The sequence below is a fragment of the Danio aesculapii genome, chromosome 9 (assembly GCF_903798145.1).
Source record: "Danio aesculapii chromosome 9, fDanAes4.1, whole genome shotgun sequence".
Lineage (NCBI taxonomy): Eukaryota > Metazoa > Chordata > Actinopteri > Cypriniformes > Danionidae > Danio > Danio aesculapii.
The window spans coordinates 19,514,526-19,541,890 of NC_079443.1; the positions used below are offsets into that span (position 1 = coordinate 19,514,526).

General features: G+C 35.8%; 1 protein-coding gene across 1 annotated transcript; it reads right to left on the reverse strand.

Annotated features, from left to right (window-relative positions):
• Window positions 1-7,360: 7,360 nt before the first annotated feature.
• On the reverse strand, window positions 7,361-13,089 carry tent5c (terminal nucleotidyltransferase 5C). The gene is made up of 2 exons (XM_056465377.1): window positions 12,977-13,089; window positions 7,361-11,808 (listed from the first exon to the last, which is right to left on the reverse strand). The coding sequence occupies exon 2, from the start codon at window positions 11,794-11,796 to the stop codon at window positions 10,621-10,623; it is 1,176 nt and encodes a 391-aa protein (XP_056321352.1). The 5' UTR covers window positions 11,797-11,808; window positions 12,977-13,089; the 3' UTR covers window positions 7,361-10,620.
• Between the last annotated feature and the right edge of the window lie 14,276 nt (window positions 13,090-27,365).

The following is a 27,365-nucleotide window of genomic DNA, read 5'->3' on the forward strand; positions in this document are numbered from 1 at the left end:
ACATTTTAAAGATAGTCGTCCTGGGACAGGTGCAGAGTCAGTCTTACTCAGCTTGTGTTAAAGACAGATTGTGTGACTCAGCAGAGTGTGTGTGTGTGTGTGTGTGTGGAGGTGAAGCTTCCGTTGGACATGTTTCTGAGCTCCGTAACACCCGAAGGAGGTGTAATATGATTGTTTCTGAGAAATGCTACAGATAAGGTCAAAAATACCCAGGCTCAGTAAAGTTTAGCCCCCCCTTTCCTCACCCTACATGTGTCTCATTCTCTGTTTCAGCCACAAGAACATCTGGCATCCCTCCCTCCATCGCTCACCTGTTTCTCAGGACCTTGAGCACCTATAAATGGCAGCTCTTGAGAGATGTTGGTGGTGTTTGAGCAGCTTGTCCATTTCCTGGACCGCAAAGACAGTTTGCTTAAGCTGCTTGATTTCTCAGACGATTGAGAAGCTCGCAACTTGCACCTCCTGCTTGTGCAGCACAACTAAAAGGTCACGCTGAACTCTCGTGAACATCCTATCACAGCATCATGGGAATATTTTTGCCAACAAATGGATGTCAAACCAATAGTTAACTGAACTTCTAATAAAAGCATGGTGATTTTTCTAAAAGTGTATCATTTTTAAAGTGTTTCTGACAAAGAGGCTGTGAAAAAAAAGACTATCATTGATGATTTGGGTCAAAGGTGAATTAAAGGTAAATCGATTTGCTGTTACTTTCTAATACTGTTCTTAAAGGGATAGTTCACTCTAAAATAAAACTAAATCTATCATCATTTACTTATTGTTCTTAAAGGGATAGTTCACCCTAAAATAAAACTAAATCTATCATCATTTACTTACACTGTTCTTAAAGGGATAGTTCACCCTAAAATAAAACTAAATCTATCATCATTTACTTATTGTTCTTAAAGGGATAGTTCACCCTAAAATAAAACTAAATCTATCATCATTTACTTACACTGTTCTTAAAGGGATAGTTCACCCTAAAATAAAACTAAATCTATCATCATTTACTTACACTGTTCTTAAAGGGATAGTTCACCCTAAAATAAAACTAAATCTATCATCATTTACTTACATTGTTCTTAAAGAGATAGTTCACCCTAAAATAAAACTAAATCTATCATCATTTACTTACACTGTTCTTAAAGGGATAGTTCACCCTAAAATAAAACTAAATCTATCATCATTTACTTACACTGTTCTTAAAGGGATAGTTCACCCTAAAATAAAACTAAATCTATCATCATTTACTTACATTGTTCTTAAAGAGATAGTTCACCCTAAAATAAAACTAAATCTATCATCATTTACTTACACTGTTCTTAAAGGGATAGTTCACCCTAAAATAAAACTAAATCTATCATCATTTACTTACATTGTTCTTAAAGGGATAGTTCACCCTAAAATAAAACAAAATCTATCATCATTTACTTACGCTGTTCTTAAAGGGATAGTTCACCCTAAAATAAAACTAAATCTATCATCATTTACTTACATTGTTCTTAAAGGGATAGTTCACCCTAAAATAAAACAAAATCTATCATCATTTACTTACGCTGTTCTTAAAGGGATAGTTCACCCTAAAATAAAACTAAATCTATCATCATTTACTTACACTGTTCTTAAAGGGATAGTTCACCCTAAAATAAAACTAAATCTATCATCATTTACTTGTTGTTCTTAAAGGGATAGTTCCCCCTAAAATAAAACTAAATCTATCATCATTTACTTACACTGTTCTTAAAGGGATAGTTCACCCTAAAATAAAACTAAATCTATCATCATTTACTTACATTGTTCTTAAAGAGATAGTTCACCCTAAAATAAAACAAAATCTATCATCATTTACTTACACTGTTCTTAAAGGGATAGTTCACCCTAAAATAAAACTAAATCTATCATCATTTACTTACACTGTTCTTAAAGGGATAGTTCACCCTAAAATAAAACTAAATCTATCATCATTTACTTATATTGTTCTTAAAGGGATAGTTCACCCTAAAATAAAACAAAATCTATCATCATTTACTTACGCTGTTCTTAAAGGGATAGTTCACCCTAAAATAAAACTAAATCTATCATCATTTACTTACACTGTTCTTAAAGGGATAGTTCACCCTAAAATAAAACTAAATCTATCATCATTTACTTGTTGTTCTTAAAGGGATAGTTCCCCCTAAAATAAAACTAAATCTATCATCATTTACTTATATTGTTCTTAAAGAGATAGTTCACCCCAAATTTAAAAAAGTAAATAAAAAAAATAAATAAAAATCAATCGGTCATCATTTACTTGCGCTGTTTGAATTTTAGTTTTTGTTGAACACAAAGGAAGATATTTTGAAGAATGTTGGAAACCTGGATTGAAATTTACAGTAGGAAAAACAAATATAATGGAAGTCAGTCGTTGCTCAACATTCTTCAGTCTCATCTTTTGTGTTCAACAGAACAAATAACTCAAGCTGGTTTGGAAAAGTCAAGGATGAGTAAATGATGACAGATTTTTCATTTGGTGAACTCTGCGTTTGATTGGTTAAAAACTACATTTCAATATCTAGTTCACTTAGATATTTTTTAATTGCTGTTTATCTGGGCCTTTGCAGCTGCTTATTAATATGTTTCTTGTTTGTTTGTACTTTACTGAGAAGCCTTTTATAGGTTATTTTATGGCTGGTTCATACTGAATTCAGCTTGCTGTGTGGCCTTTTATTTTTCTTCCATTGACAATAACAGGAGGTTTCAGGAGATTAAGACTGCAAGATACAGTAGAAAAAAAGTTAAAATCTATTCAGATTTTTAGTCTTTACATCAATAATATGCTAGCAACCAGTGTTGGGAATAATGCATCACAAGTAGCGCGAGTTTTCTTTTCTAAGACCAATCACGCATAACTTAAAACAATTAAGACATAATATTTGAGTTATTTTTTCTAAATGTAATGCAAGCTACTTTAGTTTAATTTCCTTTTTAAAAAATTGCTGAATTAAAATGAACCTAGTCATGTTGAATCACTCATTCGCTCATTGAGTACGTGAACGCGCTACACTCAGGAACAGCCAGAAACCAAGATGGTAAAGCCATTCCTGCGATAGAAGTATTCTTATTATTCTTTATACACATGAAAGAAAAGGGGGTTGTCTCAATGGATAGTGACTCCCATGTGTCAACTATGAGATGTAAAAATACAGGATACAGACTCAAGCCAAAATAAAGCGAAAGCATATTCTCTTAAACAGCTCTTGCAATTATATCACAATTTAGAGCAGCTCTTTAATGGTACTTTCACTTCTCATAGATAAATGTAAAATACTGGAGAAATCCGTAAAAAATACTTAAACAGGATGAGATCAGGATAGAATGATACAATACGAGAGAATCCTGGCAAAACCCGAGAGGGTTGACAGGTATGGTGACTTAACTAATAAGAGAAAAAGTATGATAGTAGCAAACACATTGATTCAAATATTCATTAATCTGTATATACAGCATGTATAGCCCTGGGGTCATGAAGTTTCAGAAGATAACATTATGCTAAACTATCATTTTGTGTGTGTTTTTAAAGGTAAATGAAGGCAATAGTGTGCATTGCTAATTTCAGAGCTCCTCTACCTAAATAAAAAAAACCCTGCAAATTCAGAAAGAGATCAAGCCTCAGCCATGTAAGAAAAACCCAAACTCAAGAGTAACAATGCATCATTTACCATAAAAAGTAAAGTAATGCTAACTAGTTACTTTACAGGAAATAACTTTCAATACTTTCAAAAGTAACTTTCCCCAACACTGCTGGCAACCTCAGCTGCCAGTTTTCTACTGTGCATTTTATGGATTCTCTTCTAACAGTGTGGGAAATGTACAAATTATAAAACTATTATATTCTGAAGTTTAGCTGGTCATGACAACAACAAACCAGCAGTGCAATTGATCATTTTGTGGGAATACAGCTACAGTATTTATTTAAGGTTTAGCAAAGGTTGATTAAAATAACATTTCTCTGTTGTTCTGCATTATAGCACTGTTTTTAGGATGATTAAAAGGACAGTCCTTAAAGGAATAGTTCACCCAGAGCATTAGCCCATATCTTATTCACCCTCATCTCAGTGTATGACTTTCTTCTTTCAGACAGACACTGTCAAAGTAGTTTTAAATGCTAATTTAAATGAATGCTGTTTGGTAGTTTTTTTGGCAGCATATGGTTTGCTGCCGATTGATGAGTTTTTGGAAGCTTAAATAAATAAAAAGCATTATACAGCATGGAAGAGAAAGGATCACATTTTAAAACTACTCCTACTGTTTTTGTCTGGACGAAGAAAGTCTTATACACAGACACTTGTACATAGGTGAGTAAATTGTGAGATGTATTTTTAATTTTTGGGTGAACTACACTGAGATGTTGTATGTCTAAGAGAAAATGATTAAATTGGCCAATCAAAATCAAAGCAGGCGGGGCTTACGGTTCACAGAATCAAAACGAAGATTGTAGACCAATCAGTTTAACCTCACAAGAGCAAGGTCAAATTGATAACAAAATATTTCATATTTAGCTATTCCTTTTTTGATAGAACATCTAGTAATGCACTACAATGTTCCTCATATGCACAAATATGATATCATGAGTCATGACATTGTGTTTTGACAGAATTAGACATTAATAAAGACTGCATGCAAATGTTAAAATACAATTTGGAGTTTAAATGGTTACTTTCATACTAGAATTAGATCTACAATTTATTTTCCACTCTATTCCTTTATACTTTGTAGTATAAAAAAAAAAAAAAAAAAAAAAGCAACTATTTTTTTTTGAAAGTGAGATTTAAAGCTAAATAAATGAGCTTTTTATTGATATTTGGTTTGTTAGGATTGGACAATGTTTGGCAAAGATTCGACTACTTGAATATCTGGAATCTGGGAGTTAAAAAAATAAAAGATATAGAGAAATTAACTAAATTTGTTAAAATTTAAAGGTTATTAGCAATGCCAAAATCTGAAAAGTAATTTTTATATATTTACAATAGGAAATTTACAAAAACATCTTCATGGACCCTTACTTCTTTACTATTCTGAAGATTTTGGAGAAAAAAAAAAAAAAAAAAAAAAAAAAAAAAAAGTTATGAAACCTCCCACGAAAAACAAAATAAATAAAATAAAGTAGAATTATGAAACTTCCCACAAAAATAAATAAATAAAAAATTAAGAAGTAGAATTATGAAACTTCCCACAAATATACTCAAAAAATAAACTGGTCTTGTGGTCCAGGGTTACATATGGACAAACACATGCACACACTTCCATTATAGTAAAAGAGTAGCAACTTTGGTTTATTGGTTAAATACGATTAAACTACAGTTAATTTTGTCACCATGGTTTTACTAGATCTACCAAAAAAAAAAAAAAAAAAAAAAAAAACGTAAACTGTGTGACTAAAACCTAGTAAAAGCTGACCATTTAAAGCAGAGAACTTTCTCTTAGCCGCATGCCTCTTATAAATGATTGGACTGGAGAGAATGGAGAGGGAGGATTCTCTAGATATTGTGCGGTACTGCTGTAAAGATTGTGCTGTGTGCTGTGCTTTCATTGTTTCCCTCTACATGTTTCTATCAGCACTGTTCCAGAAATCCGACATTGTTGGCCAGTCACTTTCTTTCATTATTGTTCCCCCAGTGGCCTCCAGTGACCGAGAGCAGTAGGACTTCTGTGCGAACATGCACTGTCCTCACCCTCATACACTTACATGTACCTTTCATTTAACAGTGTGGGATATGGGGGAGTTCCAGATGATCCCAAATGAATTGTAAAACTTCAACATTTTGTTAACAGGCACAATTAAAAAGTAACCACAGAAATGCATCTAACAGGATTCCACTATCCATATTTTTTTTAAAAGGAATCACAGCCAAGAAATTTGTCTTGGGGGCAAATACACAGTAAAATACAATTAACTGACTTTACTGAAATCAGCTTAACATTCATTCGATTTCTTTGGCTCAGTCCCTTATTTATCAGGGGACGCCACAGCGGAATGAACGGTCAACTATTCCAACATATGCTTAACTCCGCCAATGCCCTTCCCAGTATAGTGGTTAGCAGCTGGAAGCATCCATACAATCTAGCATTCACACACACACACACACACACACACACACACACTACGGCCAATTCCGTAGTACACTTATTTCAATTTCTGGGCACCCAAAGGAAGAACATGCAAACTCCACCCAGAAAGGCCAACTGGTCCAGCCAGGACTTGAACCAGCAACCTCCTTGCTGTGAGGCGAAAGTGCTAATCACTGAGCCACCATGCCACCCATCAGCTTAACAGTTCCTAGTTAAAACTAGATTAATAAATTCCTAGTAAAAGTTAGTGATCTTTAACTTTCAGAACAATTTATAGTGTTTATTTTAAATAAAAATCTACTGTTAGAAATGTACAAGTTATTATAAATCATCAATATACAAGTTAACACAATTTTAAAATAAACATTGGGTTTTGGCCATTCATTTACATGACTGTGGTATTTTGGGGGCCTGAAAATGTAAACAGATACCGGTTTGGAAACAGGTCTCGAACACAATTTTGAAAAATGATCATTTTCAGCTTCCCCAAAATTCAATAAGCAGGTATGTTGAGTTTATGTAACAATTGCAGGTCAGGCACGCATATGGCACTTTAAAAGGCGTTTTTTCAGATCATTGCGAACAAGGTTTGATTCATTAACACGATTGTTTGTTTTGTTAATCTCCATGTAAATACATGCCTATTCACCTATAATTTGCACTGAAAACTGGAGTGCTTCCAGTTGAAAAATACAGCTTTATCAAATCACCAACATGAATATGTAATTCAATGTGGTTACATTTTCATTATTATTAATTCTTTTTTTTTCTCTATTGAGAATTTTTTAAATTGGCAAGCATGAAAAGTTCAGAAAAAAAAGACATGTAGTAGAGCATACTAGTGCATTTAAATTAATGAATTTTCTACAAGATTTATTTATATTAAAATAGCAAATCTAATACACAAGCAATAGGTGAGCAAAGGTTTGGATTTTTAGCCCAGTGTGACTGATATAGATCAGGACTATCTATATCAGGCCCAGTGAGCAGAGACTGCTGATTCATACTTGTGCTTTTAAGGGCAGTGGAGCAGCACAGCAGAGATGAACACCACAGGGGCCAGAGAACCCTTGAGAATAAACACCTCACTGAACACTGATCATTTCAACACTTCAAACCATCGGTCTTCATTACAAAAATAAAATAAATAAAAACCACACTGCAATAAAAGCATCCGTCTATCTCCACAATCAAATCTACAGAACAACAGTTTAGTATTAGTAAAAGAACACGCTTCAGAAGAAATATGTATAGAAAATAACTTACTTTATTATTTCAAAGAAAACAGCATGAAAAAGAATGGGCTTTCAATACTTTATTTTTCCCCTTGATACACATTTTCCTTATTTCTCAATTCCATCCAAAGGAAAAATTATAGTGAGGTAAAAAGTGCTGAGAAACAAAATGGCATAAATGAATCGACATCATAGATCACCACGCTGGCAGTAAGCCAACATAAGGATTTCAAAACAATAGTGCGACTTATTCCATTTGTCTTTTCTTTTTTTTTTTTTTAAACTCACAATCATTAGCATCCTCAGACAAACAAGACAAATGATCACAAAAATAAACAAGATCTGCTGAAATCCACAACTCTTCTTGCAACGTTGCTAAAGGGCTTCAAAAAGGCCTCAATCATCAAGACTTGCACTTTAGACAAGCATGTTCAAATTCAATAAACATTCCACACACACAACTGGGTTACAAAAGCTCCAACACATTTGTGTTCTCAAAGGCTAACACGCAGGAATCTGGAATTACAGCTGACATAATTTATTAAAAAAAAAAAAAGGGGACAAAAGAAAATGGAGAACTCAAAAAGAATGCTTTCCTATTTTCAAACACTCCCTGAAACGCACTTCATACAGACTTCAAACAGGAAATCAGCCAAGCCTCATCACATCAGGCCTCATCTATATTAAGCGCATCTGGACAAGATTAATAATAAAAATAGTCAGGTTTATTTGCTCAATTACAAAATACTAACAAATCAAAAATGAAAAGGGGCAAAAAAAAAAAAAAAAAAAAAACAGGCCAAAAAGGTAAGAGCAACTCTAATGGGCAAATATACAGATGAATACTCTGAGTATTTCCTGGTGATCTGATGTTATGCACATCAAAAAATCTCATTAACAATGCATTTTACACGTCAAGTAGTTTGTAGAACAAATTCTGTGACACGGTAGCCCTTCATGTCCCCCAGACACACACAACCTTACAGCTTGTGTGCTCACAGGGCTTTGGAGTATGACAAGGCCTGTAAAGTGCATTTATTGACATGGGTATTTCAACAATTTAGCCTTTTGAGAATGCAGTGCACAGTAATTGCTTTGATTAGGAGGGTGACGTAGAGAAGACGTGAAAAATGACAACAGCTGGAATGACTGGAACACTACACATGGGGGAGGAGGACGACGAAAAAAAAAAAAAAAAAAAAAAAAAAAAAAGTGTAACTTTTCAGATTCAATTCATCACCCTTGTTAAATCGACTGTAGAAAGTTAATGGTGCCAAACTGTTCTGAAACCAGACAGGATTGAGCTACAAGGTCTTTAGATGCTTTCATGAATTCTAAGCAAAGCTCAAATGGATGTCGACAAAAAAAAATAAAATAAAAGGCACATATGTGCTCATGTTGCTGGTTTAAACATTGGTCCACAGTCCTAAAATACACAGCAAGACAGGTATGGGAGGCCGAGAGGGAGGGGGAGAAGAAGAAAAAAAAAAAAAAAAAAACTAACCTAAACTGACGTAGGAGTAAAAATCCATTCCGGCTCGTGCGCTTTAGGGTGTGAACCAGTAAGAGGGAGGCTGTGTGACCCTAGAAGTCTGTGAGGGCAGATAACAGAAGGAACGTGGCTCTCATAGTTATCTGGTGCATATAGGCTTGTACAAGCTGAAGCAGGAGGAGCTGTAGCGCGTGAGCAGAGGAAACCTGAGGGGCAGGGGGGCAGCTGTCGGCCATTACGTAAGAGTAGCTAGCAGAGTAATAGACTTCTCTGAATGGGCCGATGTCGAAAGAGGATCTACACGTGTGCATTATGGGGAAAGGGTGGGTGGATCGAAGACAGACAGACAAGAATAGGCAATCACAAATTAATACGGTCTTATGCACAAAATAACCCAGCTGATAAATGCGCTGTTCCTTAAAGCCTTCACATCAAATTCACAGACAAACGGACCAAGAGAGGAGACACTAAAACCCAATCAAGAAGAACCGCAAGTTCAGCAACATCAATTAGATCCAAAACTGGAATGGAATCCACTCTGGCATGCTTTTACGTCCATTTGAATGAGCACGGGTATGTCTGTAACTCCTCCCAGACCTCAATTACCAGAAAAGGCTGCGTGACATACCATCGATCACTTCTCATGTACAGTGACGCTAGTCAGAAGCACAGGACAGACAGTCGGCTCACTAGAAATTCCACCCCACATGCTGTCCATTCAAGGCACATCCTGAGAGCTGCAGGAAGGGATAATTTTAGAGCGTTGTGACACCATTTGGCTTGGCAATGCTGTTAGCTGGAGGTCTCGTTACATATAGCAGTGCTAAGTCTGCTAATGGCCGCAAAAAGCTCAGGAGGACAGATCGTCAAACAGATGATCCTTGTATGGACAAGCATGATCTCTTCCAACATGAACACAATGTTAATGAGGAGAGGAAAGTTTAACTAGTAGACTCACGTAATCTGAATCATTAAATGGACTTGTTTCTGCTCCTGCTGCATTATGGGAAAAAAAGGAACTTTTCGTACACGCTGCAGCCAATTTTGATTTCAGTCTCCTCACTGATGTAACTTCCAAGACTGAACATCCTGACAAATTGAACAATTTCTCCAAAACGCATCCACACAGCAAACTGAAGCACATCGTTTTGAATACTTTAACATGGTTCAGCTCACATTTCTATTAATGGAAACGAAAAGAATTTAGCTGCCCACCAGTGTACCAAAAAAAACAAACAAAAGCTCCTGATAACGCGAGTCCTAGAACACCAAATTCACCTGTGCTCACATTTTTCATATATTTTTCCTTTCAAACATTTTTTTGTATTTTTTTTCTCCAAATTTCTAAGAACATTATTATATTTTTTTGGCATTTATATTTTGTAACACACAGGAAATATATAAATTTGTCCCAATACGCTTTACTTTTGGGGTTAGAATCTATTAAGGCACTTTGGGAATTTGTTTCTCTTCAATATGCAAAATAAATCTCTCAGATAAGGGACAGATGAGAGCAACAAACAAATCTGAAACTTCATATTAAAGTAAAAAAAATAATAATAATATCATTCAAATCACTAAAATATATCACTTTGAATTAGAAATGTCTTGGCACCTCTGCAGAGAAGGAATTAAAAATAGAAAAAAAAAAGAAAAGAAAAAAAAAACCTTTGATATTTTAAACATCCTTTATGTCTACAGAAGGAAACTTCCCTTATGACCAGTTATCTGGCGTTCTGACCAACTGATGGATTTAGTCTTCAAATAAGCATCCTTTGTGTCTTAGTTACAAGGCAACCAAGTTGGAATGGACTGGTTACAAGAGGCCACATAGTAGTTGTTGAAGTTCAGATCTTTGACATACGGAGCCGGCTGGTAGTAGCAGGTGACGCTGGACACATCAGGTATAGCGTTCTGCTCGGCGAGCACCCTGAACGCCGTCAGCGAGATGAGGTTCAGCGTCTGCCGTCTCTCGTGCCCCATGAGACACACAGTGCTCTCGTTCACCACCCGCCGCAGGATCATGAGGTAGTTGTACTTATTCTTCTCCTCACCAATGAAGTGGCTTTGAAGATAAGCCTCCAGTTTGCGCTGTTGTTCAACAATGTCGGGAAAGTCAATGAAGAAACGGGAGCACATGTAGCGTTCCAGAGCCTTAAATTCATCTGGATCTGTAGGCTTGAATTCTCTCACCAGGAGGTTGCAGTATTTGAGCAAACCACCACCACGGATTTCCTCTGGGCGTTTGGTGGCAATGGTCTTTTCCCTGAGGTGTTTCAGAGCCTCGTCAAAGTCACCAAACATGCTCTCCCCGACCACCGTAGGGTGGAAGTGCTGAGACATGGCGTTTTCTGACAAGTCATAGTATGACAGCACAGAGTCCAAAATAATCTGGAAGGAGTCCACACTGAACTCAAACTGTCTCCGGATCGAGTCCACAAACTTTAGTTCTACATTGCGGCCATTGTTGTTGGACAGCGAGATGAGGGACCAGCGGTCCTGCTCGGTGTAAACTTTGACCAGTTTCTGTACATAGGCCTCTTTCAGGGTCATCGGGGTGATCTTCTCCTTATTCACACCCTCTGGTAGAAAGTCCAACAAAGTGCTCAAGACCACATCTTTGATGAGCTGGAACTCCTCTTCCCGAGGAAGGTCTACCCTGAAGATGACGTCCAGGTCTTTGCAGCTCCAGCCAATGTCCTTAACCAGCACATGGCTGGCCGTGGAGCCATTCAGACGCACATCTTTAACCATAATGCCTCTCAGCTCCAACCGGTTTCTCACCATCTGTACAATATCCTTCAGCCGGACCTCGAGGGTGGGAAAGTTGCCACGTCCGTGAACCGGCACGGCCTCTGTCAGCACATCGTTCAAGCGGCTCACTTGCTCCCAGGTAAGCACACTTTGTGACTTACTTTCACTGCTGGATGAGGTTGAGGCTGAGGCCATGTTTGCCATCTATGCAGTTTCCTGAGATAAAATACAAGGGCAAAAAATAATTCACTGAGTCTATTTACAAAAAGAAAGAAAAAAGTTAAATAAATTAAAAGATTTACATTTTAATATCTAGTTGGAATAATGAGCCTGAAACTAAATGAAACGTACAGTACATAAGGAACATAGACACACAGTCCAACAGGTTCCCTGCTCTCATAAAACAGAAAAGCTAACACTGGTTCTCAGGCTTTCCAGAAGGCCAAACAAACTCCAAACAGAAACTGAAGCATCTACAGGGTGACACTCAGCTGCTGCTCAATTAATTCAATCACATTTTAAAAAAAAATAATAATAATAAAAAAAAATAATAAAAACAACACACAGAGATAAGAAACTCACAGACAGATAAATAAATTTAAATTCACAAATTAAACGTTATAAACATAAGATTATTATTTTGAAAAAGGAGGCTGTCAACTATACAAATCAAATAATAATAAAGGTTTGATAATAAACAGTCTTTTTTTAGTTTCCATTGAAAAGTACTCAATCACATTAGGAATAGGTTAGAAAAAGCTAATTTATTCGCATTTGTTTTATTTTTTTAATCATACATTATTTTTTTTTTAATCGTATAATAATTTTGAACTTGTTCCAAACTTGGATAAAAATAAGACAAGACACCTCAGCACACATACTCACAACAGTGAACTTTAACTCAAGCAGTCAGTGGAAGTAAATAAAAACAGACGCTTAATATCTTAAGTACAATCCATCTAACGTTAGTCGAACAAACGATTGAGGTAAAGTTGGTTATATATTAGCTCATCCGTTCGCTGACAGCTTCATATATTGTTCATTTGCTGCTATTATGATTTCACCATTCATAATTAGCAATAAATACTTTTCTGAAATTGTATTATTGAGGAGAAAGTCTGAATGTGTGAAAATAAAACCAACTTTACCTGAAACAAACAAACGAACTATCGCAGCATGGCGTATAAAAGTAAAAGCAGAGTTTGAAACAAAGTGCACGTGAGTTATCGAAAGAGTCACAGTAAGCGTCCAGGACAAACACACCAAAAACTACTAATGAATTTCATTGGAAAAGCAAACTTTGAAGGAAACCTCGCGACTGCATCCAAACCACAGACTTAACTCGCTTATATCGAGAAATACTCTTGAAATAAATTCAACCTACTGTTCTCGAGAAATCCACCTGAAGTGCTCAGCAACGTGGTTGGCACAAAGTAGTGGACGTCAAATAAGGTTTAGCAGCAGCACCTCCATCCATCTGTTCACTCGTCAAACGCCAGAGCTTTACTTCTGAAGACACACACATGCGCGCTCTCTTATAACTGCGTACAAAGCAGGCTGATCATCTGCACTTCCACCGCGCACTATTTCCCCCCAAGCCATGCACGTGGAGCACACACGACATATTAGTTTTGTTTCATTCATTAAATCTTAACTAATCCCTCTGCATTGCACTTACCCGAACTCCAACGTCAAGCTCCGTAGTACAAGACATTTATGAACTGAGGCTCCATGAGGAATTCAAAAACATACGGCGTGATATTTGCTAGTATCAATGCGCCAGGAGAAGCCTGTGATTGGCTGAATAGGTTTTTATGTTGCCAGGCGACCACAGGCACATGTCGACCATCTGACGTCCAGAGAGGTAATGAAATCAGTTGAACAATTCAAATTTCATTCGGGTAATTAAATTTTTTTATTAATATTCTTTAATCTATTTATCTATTTTTAGCCCAGACAACTGTTTGCACTTTGATTGTAGACTGTCAATAGACTTTCTTTATATTTGGTTATGTTTCTTAAGATATACTTTATATATACTTTATACGCAACTAGAGTATAGGGAACATTCTACCAGAAACGTACATTATCTGTATCTGAACTAAAAACATAAATACAGTGAATCAAATTATTTCATCCAAAAAAAAATGTCTAAAATGGACTGATGGTGGATTTCTGTGAGTTGTTCTGTAAAGGAATATGTCATTTATTCGGTTCTCAGATTTTTTTCTTTATTAAAAACATACTCTGTCATTGTCCTTGTCCTCAGCCCAACTGAACCTAGAGCTTTAATAGTTTTTAGAAATAAAGAGATAATAGAAATTAGAAATAAATTCTACAAATAAATACTACAAATGGGTGATGCAGTGGCACAGTAGGTAGTTCTGTCGCCTTACAGCAAGAAAGTCGCTGATTCAAGCCTCGGCTAGGTCAGTTGACGTTTCTGTGTGGAGTTTGCATGTTCTCTCTGCATCCGCGTGGGTTTCCTCCGGGTGCTCCGGTTTCCCCCACAGTCTAAAGACATGCGGTACAGGTGAATTGGGTAGGCCGTAGTGTGAATTGGGTTGTCCTTAGTGTATGTGTGTGTGAATGGGTGTGTATGTATTTCCCAGAGATGGGTTGCAGCTGGAAGCTGCTGCATAAAACAGATGCTGGATAAGTTGTTGGTTTGTTCCGCTGTGGCGACCCCAGATTAATAAAGGGACTAAGCCGAAAAATGAATGAATACTACAAATATATAATACAAATAAATGTGCAATCATCCACAAGTTCCTGTCAGTCCTGTCACATTGGCATTAAATTTAACATAAAATGTGTGCAATACACCTTTAAGGCTACTCAGAAGTGACATTATTTGATGCAGGAGAAGCTGACAGTGTTTTTAATAGTTCTTGGATCTCTTTACCTGCTTGCATAGGTTTTTGGAATAATCTCAATCAAAATCATTCATGTTTGCTACCCAATAATAACCAAATTAGCTAAATTTAATAATTATATTTCCCCTAAATGCTCATTTTGGACTCAATATGATGAAACACTAAATCATTTATTTTGGGAGTGCACTTACTGTCAAGTGTTTCGGGTGATTTTTCCAATTTCATAAAAAAAAAAAACTCAAATTTTTGTATTTCCCCAAAAACTGTATTCTTTGTTTGCCCTCTGGATGTAGATCTTTCTCATTGTACATTTATTATTAATTTAGTGCTTTTTTTTGGCAAAATTTTACATTCATAAATGTAAATTCTCAAAGAAACATTCTTACTCTTTATTTTCAGAAGGGACTTTGATTTATTTGTGAACTCTTTAAAAGACTCTAACAATTATATTGCATGTAAAACTCTTTCTTGGTGTAAATCATTTAAACTTGTTCAGATTGCTGGAATTTTATTTATGTAACCCTTTTCGCCTCTTTGTTCATATTGAATCTTTGTAATGTTCTTTCTTGCATAATAATAATAATAATAATAATATTAATAATAATAATTAAAAAAAGAAGCTAACAGTGACCAAGGATGCGTTCTATCATTGAATTGTATGACTTTATGCTTGTCTTGTATAATTTTTTTCAAGGATGACAAGCTTAACGGTCAGGTTCTGTCACATTTTTTATAAGTGAAAATGTACGCTTTTCGTAGAATGTCCCATACTTAACGTTACAATATAATAATTTATTTAGCTTTTTTATTTTATAATATTTAAACTTCAGCTTCTCTATTTTGTCAAAATATACAATGGTTAAAATAACTATGTGCATAAACTTTAAAATCAATTTAATCTTGAAATTTAAAGCTGAATTTGTTCTATTGTGTTTTATTATTAAATAATATTGGTTCATATCAGTCCTGAAAACATTGTTTAGCAAATATAAAGTAAAAACTAAAAAATAACATGTTTTGTAAGAATATAAATGTCCATATTGTCATATTTGATCCATTTAACATGTCCTCGATTAAGTTTTTTATAATTATTATGGCTTCAATAAAAATTTCCAGCAGCATAACTCCTTCATTATATTGATAATAATCTGACTATTTTGTAATAACAATAAAAACGAGTTCTGATCACTGATGACTGAAGTAATGATGGTGAGAATTCAGCTTTCAATTACAGGAATAAATTGCATAAATTGTATGTATATATCAACGTAAGCATGTATTACTGTAGGACTAACTGAACCCTACTTTCACACAGAACTGTTGATATCAGTTCAGTTCAGTCATTATCTGTAACAATTTATGAATCTCGGAAGCTGTGAAAAGCTCTTCAAAAATCATCCTGACCATGTATTTACAATATTGTGAGAACATTTTTTTTTTAAATGTGGCCTTCAAAACAGCCTCCGCATATACAAATGCCCTTTTGTAAGCTGCATCTTCCATAACTGAGAAAAACACACTTTAATTAATATTTTTGAAAAGCAAGCAATCATTGCACACAAACACACACACATACACACTATAAAATGTATGGTTATCTTTATGTAGATTTCCCATGCATATGATTTTTTATATTGTATAAACTTAAAAATTGTATATATTTTTATTTGTACAAACCCTAAACCCAGCACTTAATACCTAATTCTGTGTGATTTATGAGCTGTTTCCTCATTAGGACCAAAAAGAAATAATAAAAAATCCCCACAAGCTCAAAATGTACGTTTGTTGCTATACTATAAGACCAAACCAGGCTGAGGTGAGAGTCAGCGTTTGAGTTAGTAAAGCAAGAGTGTAAGTGATAGCACTGGGGAAACCCTATAGAAAAGCAGGACATTCAGCTTCTGAGGAAATGAACAGAGCTAGTGCAGCCTCCAGTGGAAATATGAGGGAGGGATATTCCTTCTACATCTTTTCTTACAGACAGCGAGGGTATGAATGACATGAGTAACCGAAACCGGAAATGATTTCATCAGAAAACTCCAGTTGTGTTTGCTGAGTCTGAATGTGCGTTTTCCTGAATGAGAGAGAACTTGTGAGTAGAGACCGAGAGAGAATTAGAAACTGGATCTGAGGGACTGTTCTGACAGTTTTGTGTTAATCTAACATGACGTCAATGGTGAGGACTTGCAATTAATTATGTTAGATAAGAAAAAAACCCGCTAACTAACAATGGACTCATACAACTGACATTTATGATGAGAGAATCATTCTGAAACTGATTTATAAACACACACAGCAATGAAAAGATACTTGCACCTATTGATTAAATATCTTAACAGTTTTATAGCGTATTTTTTATGTCATAATTCATCAGATGTGCTTGTAAACACACAATTTTGAATGAGCGGCTTCCAAACAGGATAATGCAGTTGCTTTTTAAAGTGAGAATAAAAAGTTAAAGTCATCTGGGTTATCATTACCACCCAGACTAGTTAGCAAACTGTGGAAAACTAGACCCCAATAAAAAAAAGAGAAACTTTTTAAAGAAAGTTGAAAGAGAACGACTCTAGGTGATTTAAAGGTACAGTATAGACCAGTGGTAGGGAACCTATGGCTCTCGAGCCACATGTGGCTCTTCAGCCTTACTTCAATATTATTTTACCATTTAAATAACTAGAACCATCACTAAAAAATCAGTTTCTTATTGAAAATACAATTACAATCCCCTTTTAAATTGTAATTTTATACAGCACAATGAATAAGAACTCAGTTAACAATAAAAGAATGTTTCGACCAATGTGCGTTTGTAGCAACATGGATAAACTTGAATTGCGACACCAATAAAGGGCAAACAACTTACATTTCTATGGTAACTTAAATTCAAACAACATTCATGAGTGGTGATGGTGAAAAATACTATAAATTGTTCTTTCTTCATTCATGGACTTGCTCAACATGTGATGCTTCATATTTTTTTATTTTTGAGTTGTGCATGGACATAAATTAAGGTTTTGTTTAAACCTGTATTATTTATAGTAATGTATTATTATACAAATAATAATAATATAGTATTAGTAGTAATACTATAATAATTTTTAGTAATGTATAGTAATACAGTAGCAAATGCATTTTTAAAAAGGCTTTTTGAGATATATATACACATCCAAATGGCTCTTTACAAAAATACATTTGCTAAAAAAAATCAGAAATGGCTCTTTGCTGAAAAAAAGTTCCCGACCCCTGGTATAGACAGTACACTACCTGACAAAAGTCTTGTCACTTATTTAATTTTTAGGAACAACAATTAATAACTTGACTTCTAGTTGATCATTTGGTATCAGAATTGGCTTAAATGAAAGGCAAAGGCCTCTAGATTACGCTTAATTTCATTCATTCATTCATTTTCTTTTCAGCTTAGTCCCTTTATTAATCCGGGGTTGCCACAGCGGAATGAACCGCCAACTTATCTAGCATGTTTTACTGTGGGGGAAACTGGAGCACCCGGAGGAAACCCACGCGAACGCAGGGAGAACATGCAAACTCCACACAGAAACGCCAACTGACCCAGCCGAGGCTCGAACCAACGACCTTCTTGCTGTGAGGCAATAGTGCTACCTACTGCGGCACTGTGTCGCCTATGCTTAATTTACCAAAATAAATATAATCATGCCTTAATTTTTAATTATTTATTTAGGACAGTAAGGTCTGACTTTGCTGAGACAAAAGTCTTGTCACTTAACAGAAATAATGTACAGTATAGAATATAAAGTCATGGTGCAGTGGAAGAAGAATTAATATTGTGTATGACTCCCATGAGCTTGGAGGACTGCATCCATACATCTCTGCAATCACTCAAATAACTTATTAATAAAGTCACCTGGAATGGCAAAGAAAGCGTTCTTGCAGGACTCCCAGAGTTCAAGATTCTTTGGATTCATCTTCAATGCCTCCTCCATTTTACCCCAGACATGCTCAATAATGTTCATGACTGGTGACAGGGCTGGCCAATCCTGGAGCACCTTGACCTTCTTTGCTTTCAGGAACTTTGATGTGGTGGCTGGAGTATGAGGAGTGCTATCCATGTTGAAGAATTTGCCCTCTCCTTGGGTTTGTAATGTAATGAGCAGCACGAATGTCTTGATACCTCAGGCTGTTGATGTTGCCATTCACTCTGAAGATCTCTTGCACGCCCCCATACTGACTGTAACCCCATACCATGATTTTTCCTTCACCAAACTTGATGGATTTTTGTGAGAATCTTTGGTTCATGCGGGTTCCAACAGGTCTTCTGCAGTATTTGTGATGATTGGGATGCAGTTCAACAGATTATTCATCAGAAAAATCTTTACCAAATGATCAACTAGAAGTCAAGTTATTATTTTTTGCTCTTACAACTGGGATCAATGACAAGACTTTTCTGAGGTAGTGTACAGTTTCACCAGGGTTTTTCAAAACATTAAGAATAGCAAAGACGGTATTATTGATTTGGGGTCCCTAAGCAATTCCAGCCAAGGGGCCCAAGAGTCCTAAAATGCACTCTGTACTTTTATTTATTTTACATTTATTTATTTATATCAGTGTTTTTCTCTCTCCTTTTCAACATTTTATCTTAATGCAATCTCTACATTATAAAGGGTTTATTTCCATAACCTTCTATAGGGCTTAGTGTCCACATAGGTGGACAGTACATTTTAGCTCTTAAGTGGCTATTTAAAATACTTTGAAGGTTTTATATTTGGTACAGACATACAGTGTCATCCGGCAACTGTTTTGCAGCACATGAAATGTCCCAAATCCTATTTTTAACTGTCCAAAATGGGGGGGGGGGGGGGGGGGGGGGGGGGGGGGGGGGAATATTGTTTTTACTCTCTGATAGTCAAAGCAAGTAAAAAAAATTCTCTGTTAAAGTGTTAAAGTGTTTTATGTAAATTCGGACCACGAGTGACATCATTTTTCTCTAAAAGTACATCATATCAAAAGATGATACTTAGGTTTTATTCTAATTAGGTTCTAATAAGCCTAAATAGCAAAGAGAAATAAAAAAAGCATGTAAAAAACACCTTGGGCCTTAAGAGGTTAAAATTAATCCACAACTAAAAATAATAAATAAGCTATTTAGTTTTTAAAACTAAATCTTTACCTGATTTGACTGCTGGACTGCTCCATGGGCCAAATTTGTGTAGATGCAATAATTAATGTTAAGATTTTATTTGTAAGACTCTCACCATACAAAATATGATAGAAAACAATTCTATCTATAATTTATATGTATAATTTATACTTCTAGGCATTTATTGGGGGCCCACAGATATCCTGGGGCCCTAAGCGGCTGCTTACCTCGCTGGTGATATCCGCCCATATCTGGAATATAGGAATTCTAATAAGGTGTCTATAGTTCAGTATGTTCAGTGGTGACTTTACAAACTAAAAAAAACTGTATTTACATATTATTATCATTATTATTAATGCAATTTGCACATTTTTATACCATTTGCTAAAATTTCCACTTTGAGGTCTCCAAAGCACCATTGTCATGTTAGTACAGAATGCAGAAACATATTTTCCCCCTCATTTTTAATTGAAAACAGTGTCATGAGAACACACCCTGAGGATCAAATCTTTACTGCAGTAAACCGCGGCCCGTTTCTAAATACTTTGAGACCTGTCAGTCCTTTGTTGTATTTAATCTACAACAACAAATTGAAACAGATTTCTTTCAGCATCAATCCAAAAAAAACAGGACCAAATGTCACAGTTAATGCCTCTGAGGAAAGTATACGAGGTTAAGCAAGTGTTGTCCTTCCCAGACGGATTTAATAGAATAAATAAACTTCACAGAGAGCGAGCAGAAATTAAGCTGTGTTTTGTTCAAAGGTGAATGCCATTTAGTTTGTGAGGAGGGGCAATGCCACCTGCTGCAGCTGGGCTCAGCGCCAAGTGGAAATGACTCACTGTCCAGGCCACGGATGGTTAACCGGCGGCCATTAACACATTAAACACACTGAAGGAGGCACGCACACGCACATACAGGCCATTAACACATTAAACACTCCACTACGTTTGCGGACGTCCACGCAATTGTTTTTCCCCGTCTATCAGACCATCATCATGACTCATGGCGACATTCATAATCCTCTCCTTCCCGTGACATCAGCGGCCTACGGGATCAATTGATTAAAATTCAGAGGTCCTGAAAGACAAAAACACGACGCAGAGGGGCTTATACATGCTCAGCAGACGTGACTGCTTTATACTGAAGAAGCTGGACAAATTCAGCTGTCACAAGCTACACTTCTACAGCTAAAGGGACTGTTCAGCCAAACAGAGAACTTTTTAGTCATTTCACAATTATTTGTGACTTGCATGTGTGGAACAAGGTATTTTGTAGAACGTTGGAAACATTCAATATATTGACATGTAAAGATATGAGATCAATCCAAATATTTTTAATGATGTTCAAGTCTGGAGACTGGGATGGCCATTCTAGAGCATTGTATCATGTCTGAGCATGATTTGGAACTGTGCTTTGGGTTATTGTCCTGCTGAAACATTCAACCCTGCCTTAACTTCAGCCTCTTGACTGATTTCTGAACATTGTTCCTTAGAATCAGATACTGGGTAGAATCCCATGCGACCTTTAACTCAACACGGCGTCCAGTACCTGTGCTTGCCACACAGCCCCACAGCAAGATGGAGCCTCCACCATATATTACAGTAGGGAGCAGGTTCTTCTCAAGGAATGCTGTGTTCTTTTTCCGTCGTCCAAAGCGTCTATCATTGTGTCATCTGTCCACAGTATATTTATCCAAAATGATTCAGGCTTGTCCAGATAAGCCTTTGCATACCTCAAACACCTCTTAGTTGGCAGAATGCAGAAAAGGCTTCTTCTGAATCTCCTTCCATTGAGCTGTTCTTTGTGAAGAGTGCGCTGGACTGTGGAATGATCTGATGACATTATCAGCAGCACAATTTCCTGAAGCTCATTCGAGGTGGTCTGTGGTTTGTCTGTGACCATTTTAAACATTCTTCGTTTTGCCTTTCAGATATTTTTCTTGGTCTAGCACATCTTTCCTGCACAAGAACCTGTGGCCTTCCATTTTCTTACTATATTTCTTACTGTGGAGATCCAGACTTTAAACCTTTGTAATAGCTTTTTGCATCCTTCTCCTAATTTATGTTGGTGAATTATACTAGTTTTTAGGTCATTAGGAAGTTCTTTTTAGGTTCTCATGTTGCTACTTTGTGGTTCACAATAAGAAGAAGCAAAACTAGCAATCAGCTATCTTAAATATCCTTTTTCATATCTGGTTGCACCTGTGTTGTTAAGGTTGACTGAGTCACTCAAATATTTTTTGTTGTTGTAATCAATGAGGATTAAGTGACTACAGGTTTTGAAATCCACACAAAAGAAACGTTTGCATAAGCTTTTTACAGTTTCAGTTTAATTTCACACATCTCAGTACTGCTACACTACAGATTTCTGTCTGAAGAAACACAACATTATCTAGCTTTCTCTAGAAACTGAATGGAATTTCACTGCGATCTTCTCTTATAAAGAAAATGCACATTATTACGCTGCCACAAAGGGGTGCCCAAATTTTTGCATAAAACTGTATCTAGATATCCTCTTCTTGGTTTCCCAACGGAAAGTCAATTTGGATTTAGAACTGCACAAGGGTTGGAAAATAACATGCAGTTTTGGGTAAACTATGTGGTATAATCTGATGACAACTGTATTTGTTTCATGTTTTGGTAATTTAGTGGCTACTTTGTGTGATTTTTTTTATGATAAGCTTATTTGTTTATTAGTTTGCGTAAATAAATAACATCTAACAGAGTGTTAATATTCTGTAAATTGTATTAAGTAGTTTGATTCAATGATCATTAATATGATTACTCAGAAAAACTTACACGTAATAAAATGGCTTAGAAACAACTGAACAGTAATGTTGGGTGACTCCACCAAAAGTGTGATTCATTAATTCATGATATTTGTAAAATATAGTTTTATTTTGAAGATAAATTCATGTCCAGTTTAAATCTGGGTCTTGGAACAAATCCTGTTTTGAGTCACTGTAAACTAAAGAACTGATCTTAAAACATAACTCATTAACACCACATGTTAACAATAGCCCCTTTCACACAGTGATAGCGGAATGAGTTTACAGGTAAATACAAAAAAGCGCTGTTCACACAGGCAAGAACGTTCCGGAGTTTTTCCAGAAAAGATCATTCACACATCCATTCCAAAATACTGGTAAATTCTGACATCATTAACCAGAAATGACCTCTAAATGGCTGCGCTTGTATTTGTAAGAGGACGGGCTTTTGTTGATGGTTGATGGTACATAATACGTGTGTGTGCTGGCGCTCACCGGCTGCTTCACATGCACACGCGTCAAGCAACTGAAGCACAGCTTACAGGTAAACAAAGAGCGGTTTATTATAAGCATTTTATCAATATTTTTTCCACAGTTGGCATTAAGAAGGAACATAGAAACGTTACTAACATCTAGCAGCTAAATGTGTCTGGAAAAAATTCAAACGCTTTTATTTTCATAAACAGTGCAGATGTGAATGTGTCTAAGTGTAGTAGACGTCTCATGTCAGCGTGTTCTAACGCGCTCTTTCCAGCAATTTTCCTTCTGTGTTCACACAGTGCAGCATTCTGGCAAATTACAGATAACTTTACAACTTCTCTTTCCGGAAAATTGCTAGAATTAATTTATCGATATTTTCCAAAAAGGCCTGTTCACACATGATCCCTTACAGTGAGGTCTGTATGTGTGAAATGGGCTAATGATGATATTAACATCCACAAGTATGAACAATAAATATGTTGCAATTCAAATTGGATACTTTGTCCTCCAAACGGTACTTCATGGCCACCATATTGAAGTGTCATTCCAAATAAAAGTGCGCAAAACTGTCTACGTAGAAGGACCTTATGGAATAAAGGATTTCTTAGGGTACAACTGATAGACACAATCCTTTGCGCCGGGATCATTTGAATTTTTGTTTTGCTTTAAAAAAATAATAAAAAAATCAGCTTTTTAAAAAAATCTTGAATAAGATCATACAAATTTCTGAGTTAGCCATTACCATCAGCATCCTACATTTTTGATTGATTTGTGATTTGATTTTGATTGGCTCTTGATTCTGATTGAATATTATTCATATATTATTATTCATTATCTAACAGTGATTCTAACAATAGGGCTAATAGGAGTGCGGATGGTACTTTTTTATTTTATTTAGGCTATATACTGTATAACAGGCGGTTCATTGTGCTGTGGCGAGCGCTGATTAATAAAGGGACTAAGCCAAAAAGAAAATGAATGAATGAATGAATGACTGTATAACATCTACAGAGTTTTATCATCATCTATAGTAATCTTGCTTTCTGTGGTGGTGCCCGTTGAGTGCTGTGGTTACACTAAAGGTCAGATCCGACATACATCATCTTATGAAACTCGTCATGGATAGATAACAACGTTATGACCAAGTTGTGGTTTCAAACATATTTTATACCACATAAACACACCCGTAGGCTGAGGGAAGTATCTGTAAAACTTTCATGATAAGCATCATGACACCACATTTACGAGGGCAGTCTAAACCAAAATCAAGTTGTTTGAAGAAATGAGATACTCTTGGAGCAGCATGGTGGCTAAGTGGTTAGCACTGTCACCTCACAGCAAGAAGGTCGCTGGTTTGAGTCCCAGTTGAACCAGGTGGTCATTCATTGGGGAGTTTGCATGTTTTCCCTGTGTCTGCATGGGTTTGCTCTGGTTTTCTTTCTCAGTCCACAGACATGCAATATAGGTGATATGGATTAACTAAATTGGCTGTATTGTATGCGTGTGTGTATGTATATGGTTCCCAGAATTGAGGGTTGTATTTTGTGCTGGGTTGCAGTTGGAAAGGCATCCACTGTGCAAAAAAAAAAGCCAGAATAATTGGTGCTTCATTCCACTGTGGCAACCCCTGATAAACAGGGAATCAGCTGATAGAAAGTGAGTGATACTCAGTTCCATTTTGCAGATTTGAAGACATTAGTGAAAACACTGCGCATTAGTGAAAACCCTCATTTTAGTGTCGTTTCAAGTCGAAGTGCTCAAAATTCAAAGAGCCCTTTGGAATGAAGGATTTAATAGGGTACAACTGAGGGCCATGATCCTTAGCAGTTTTGTGTCACACACTGCATATAATTCAGAAGGGTTCATCCCTATGCCCTAATCCTTTCAGAGAGGCATTCTGAAGGGATAAGGGCACAGGGATGAGCAGTTTCAAATGGAACCTGGTGTGAATAGCCAGTCAAGTGGACAGACACAGGGGTAAGTACATTTCTGAACTGGAAATCTCAGTACCCTACTGTACCAAATGTTTTTAATGGACCCTTTTCACAAGCCTGTTATGATGCGTTTAATGGTCATCAGCATTTAAATGTATTTTTGTATTTATAATATCATCTTTGAGTCAAATTATGAAAACTAATTAGCGCTTATGTGAGGTGTTTCTAATGCAGCGTCTATGGGGCTGAGAGTAAGTTTGACGTTATTCTCTCCTCTGGCTGCCGTCATCAGTCTCACACTATTTATTTCCTTTTTTCTGAAAGTCTTGATAACACCATCGTGGAGTTTTTATTTATTATTTCAGCAAATAGGATTGTAAAAAAGCAAGTGTTGTACTCTCCCATTCACTGCGCTCTAAGTTTACCCAACCATGACGCCTTCCGCTACTGAGAACCTGGAAATGTGAAGGGGTCTATAGCATATAGCATTTAACTCCATGTTATTTTACCTGTAAGGTTGTTTTTGTATTCCAGCATTGTTCAAAGCAAACATAACACGGGCAAATAGTGAGGAGGATATTAGTAAGCAGAGCTCCATATGCTCATGTTTCATTTCTCCAGTGGTTCAGCCCCTCTGTGTGATGTGTAATCGCTATGCTATCATTAGGAGTTGCCAACTGACCTACCTGGTTCACTGTGACCGTGCTTGTTTTCTTTCTTTCTACTGTAAAGGTTTTGGATTGCAACATGCTGCTTTTCCTAGTGTTTTGCTCGTGTTTTCTTTAGCCAACATAATTAGCTAGCTTAATTTGAAACAATTTTCACTCAAAATGGCTAAATAAAAAGTATTAGAGCCTTTTACAAACAATAAGAACAAAACAACAACTAAATCACAAGTTTTTTTCCTCGTTACTCAATTTATTTGTACTATTTTTAATGTTTACTATAAATTTAAGAGTAAAATCAATGACTTTACACCCCTGAGAGCACGATTAAGACTAGAGGTCATGTCAATTAATAAAATCCTATAAAGGCATTCTCTATAAATTGGTGACATTGAGAGACCTTAAAGTCTAAGATATTGAGAAGCACAACAACAACAACCTTAATTTACCTAATTTTTATGAATAGTATTTCAGCAGTCACTCACTATATAAATGAAGCTCTCTGAGAATAAGATTTAACATTTGTTCTTATTCCTGCTAGAGTAGTCAATGCTAAAAGTTATGCTGGAGAACCAAAAATGTTCAAGTTCTTATAAACAATTGCAGTTTAATCAGTACAATGTAAAATACATTTCCACTAGTGGTCTTATACAGATATGAAGGCAGAAAGCAGTCAGCTTGTATTCAGCAGATGATCCTAGCAGTGTGTCACTAAGAGTTGTTGAAAGATGGCACATGACACCCAGATCACGACCTCTGCCAGCCACCCGTCCTGTCCTGACACAGTGACAGAAGACAGTTTAAAAAAAGAGGAATTTCTCCCATCAAATCTGCTGCTTCTGCTAAAGTCAGAAAACAACAGCATGTGTGAAGTGGTGTTTGCTGATGACGTGAAGACGGAGAGCAGGGTGATGTGCCAGTTCACCACGACCTATAATATCAACGTGTGCTGCCAAGAGCACAAGAGCATGAAGGCCTTCAAACAAACACACAGCATGGCTAAATGTTATTATTACTGAGACAACGGAAATGTATGCGCTGTTGCTAGTGTCCAGCTAAATGCTGAGAATGTTTCTACAAAATCTACAGACATTATAGCTTTAATTAATGAATTCCACGTCATTCATGATTGTAAATGCATTTTAAGGTAAAACATTTTAGAAGATTAAACATAGAACAGTTTTCCTTGGGCAGAGCACCAGAGCAATATCACACGAGTAGCAGTGCGATATGGCTGTACTGTACTGTATATCAGCACTAGCGGGAGGCGTGTGTTGGCAGGCTCGAAATGACAACACAATGTTGCTCCTTTTTCCTGTAACAACAGCACAGCGGATAACAGTAAAACTAATTATTATTACTATTATCATAATCATTTTCACTATTATTATTATCATAATTATTATTAGCATTTTCACTATTATTATTAGCATTATTATTAGCATTTTCACTATTATAATTATTTTCACTATTATTATTATCAATATTATTATTATTTTCACTATTATTATTAGCCTTTTCACTAGTATTATTATTATCAATATTATTATTATTTTCACTATTATTATTAGCCTTTTCACTAGTATTATTATTATCAATATTATTATTATTTTCACTATTATTATCACTTTCACAATTATTATTATCATCATTATTATTATTAGCCTTTTCACAAGTATTATTATTATCATCAATATTATTATTATCATTTTCATTATTATTATCATCATTATGATTATTAGCCTTTTCACTGTTATTCTTCTTCTCACTATTAATATTACTATTTTCACTATTATTATCATTTTCATTATTATTTTTATTATTATTATCATCATTTTCACTACTATTATTAGTTCCACTATTATTATTATTATTAGCCTTTTCACTAGTATTATTATTATTATTATCATCATTATTATTATTATTATAATTTTCATT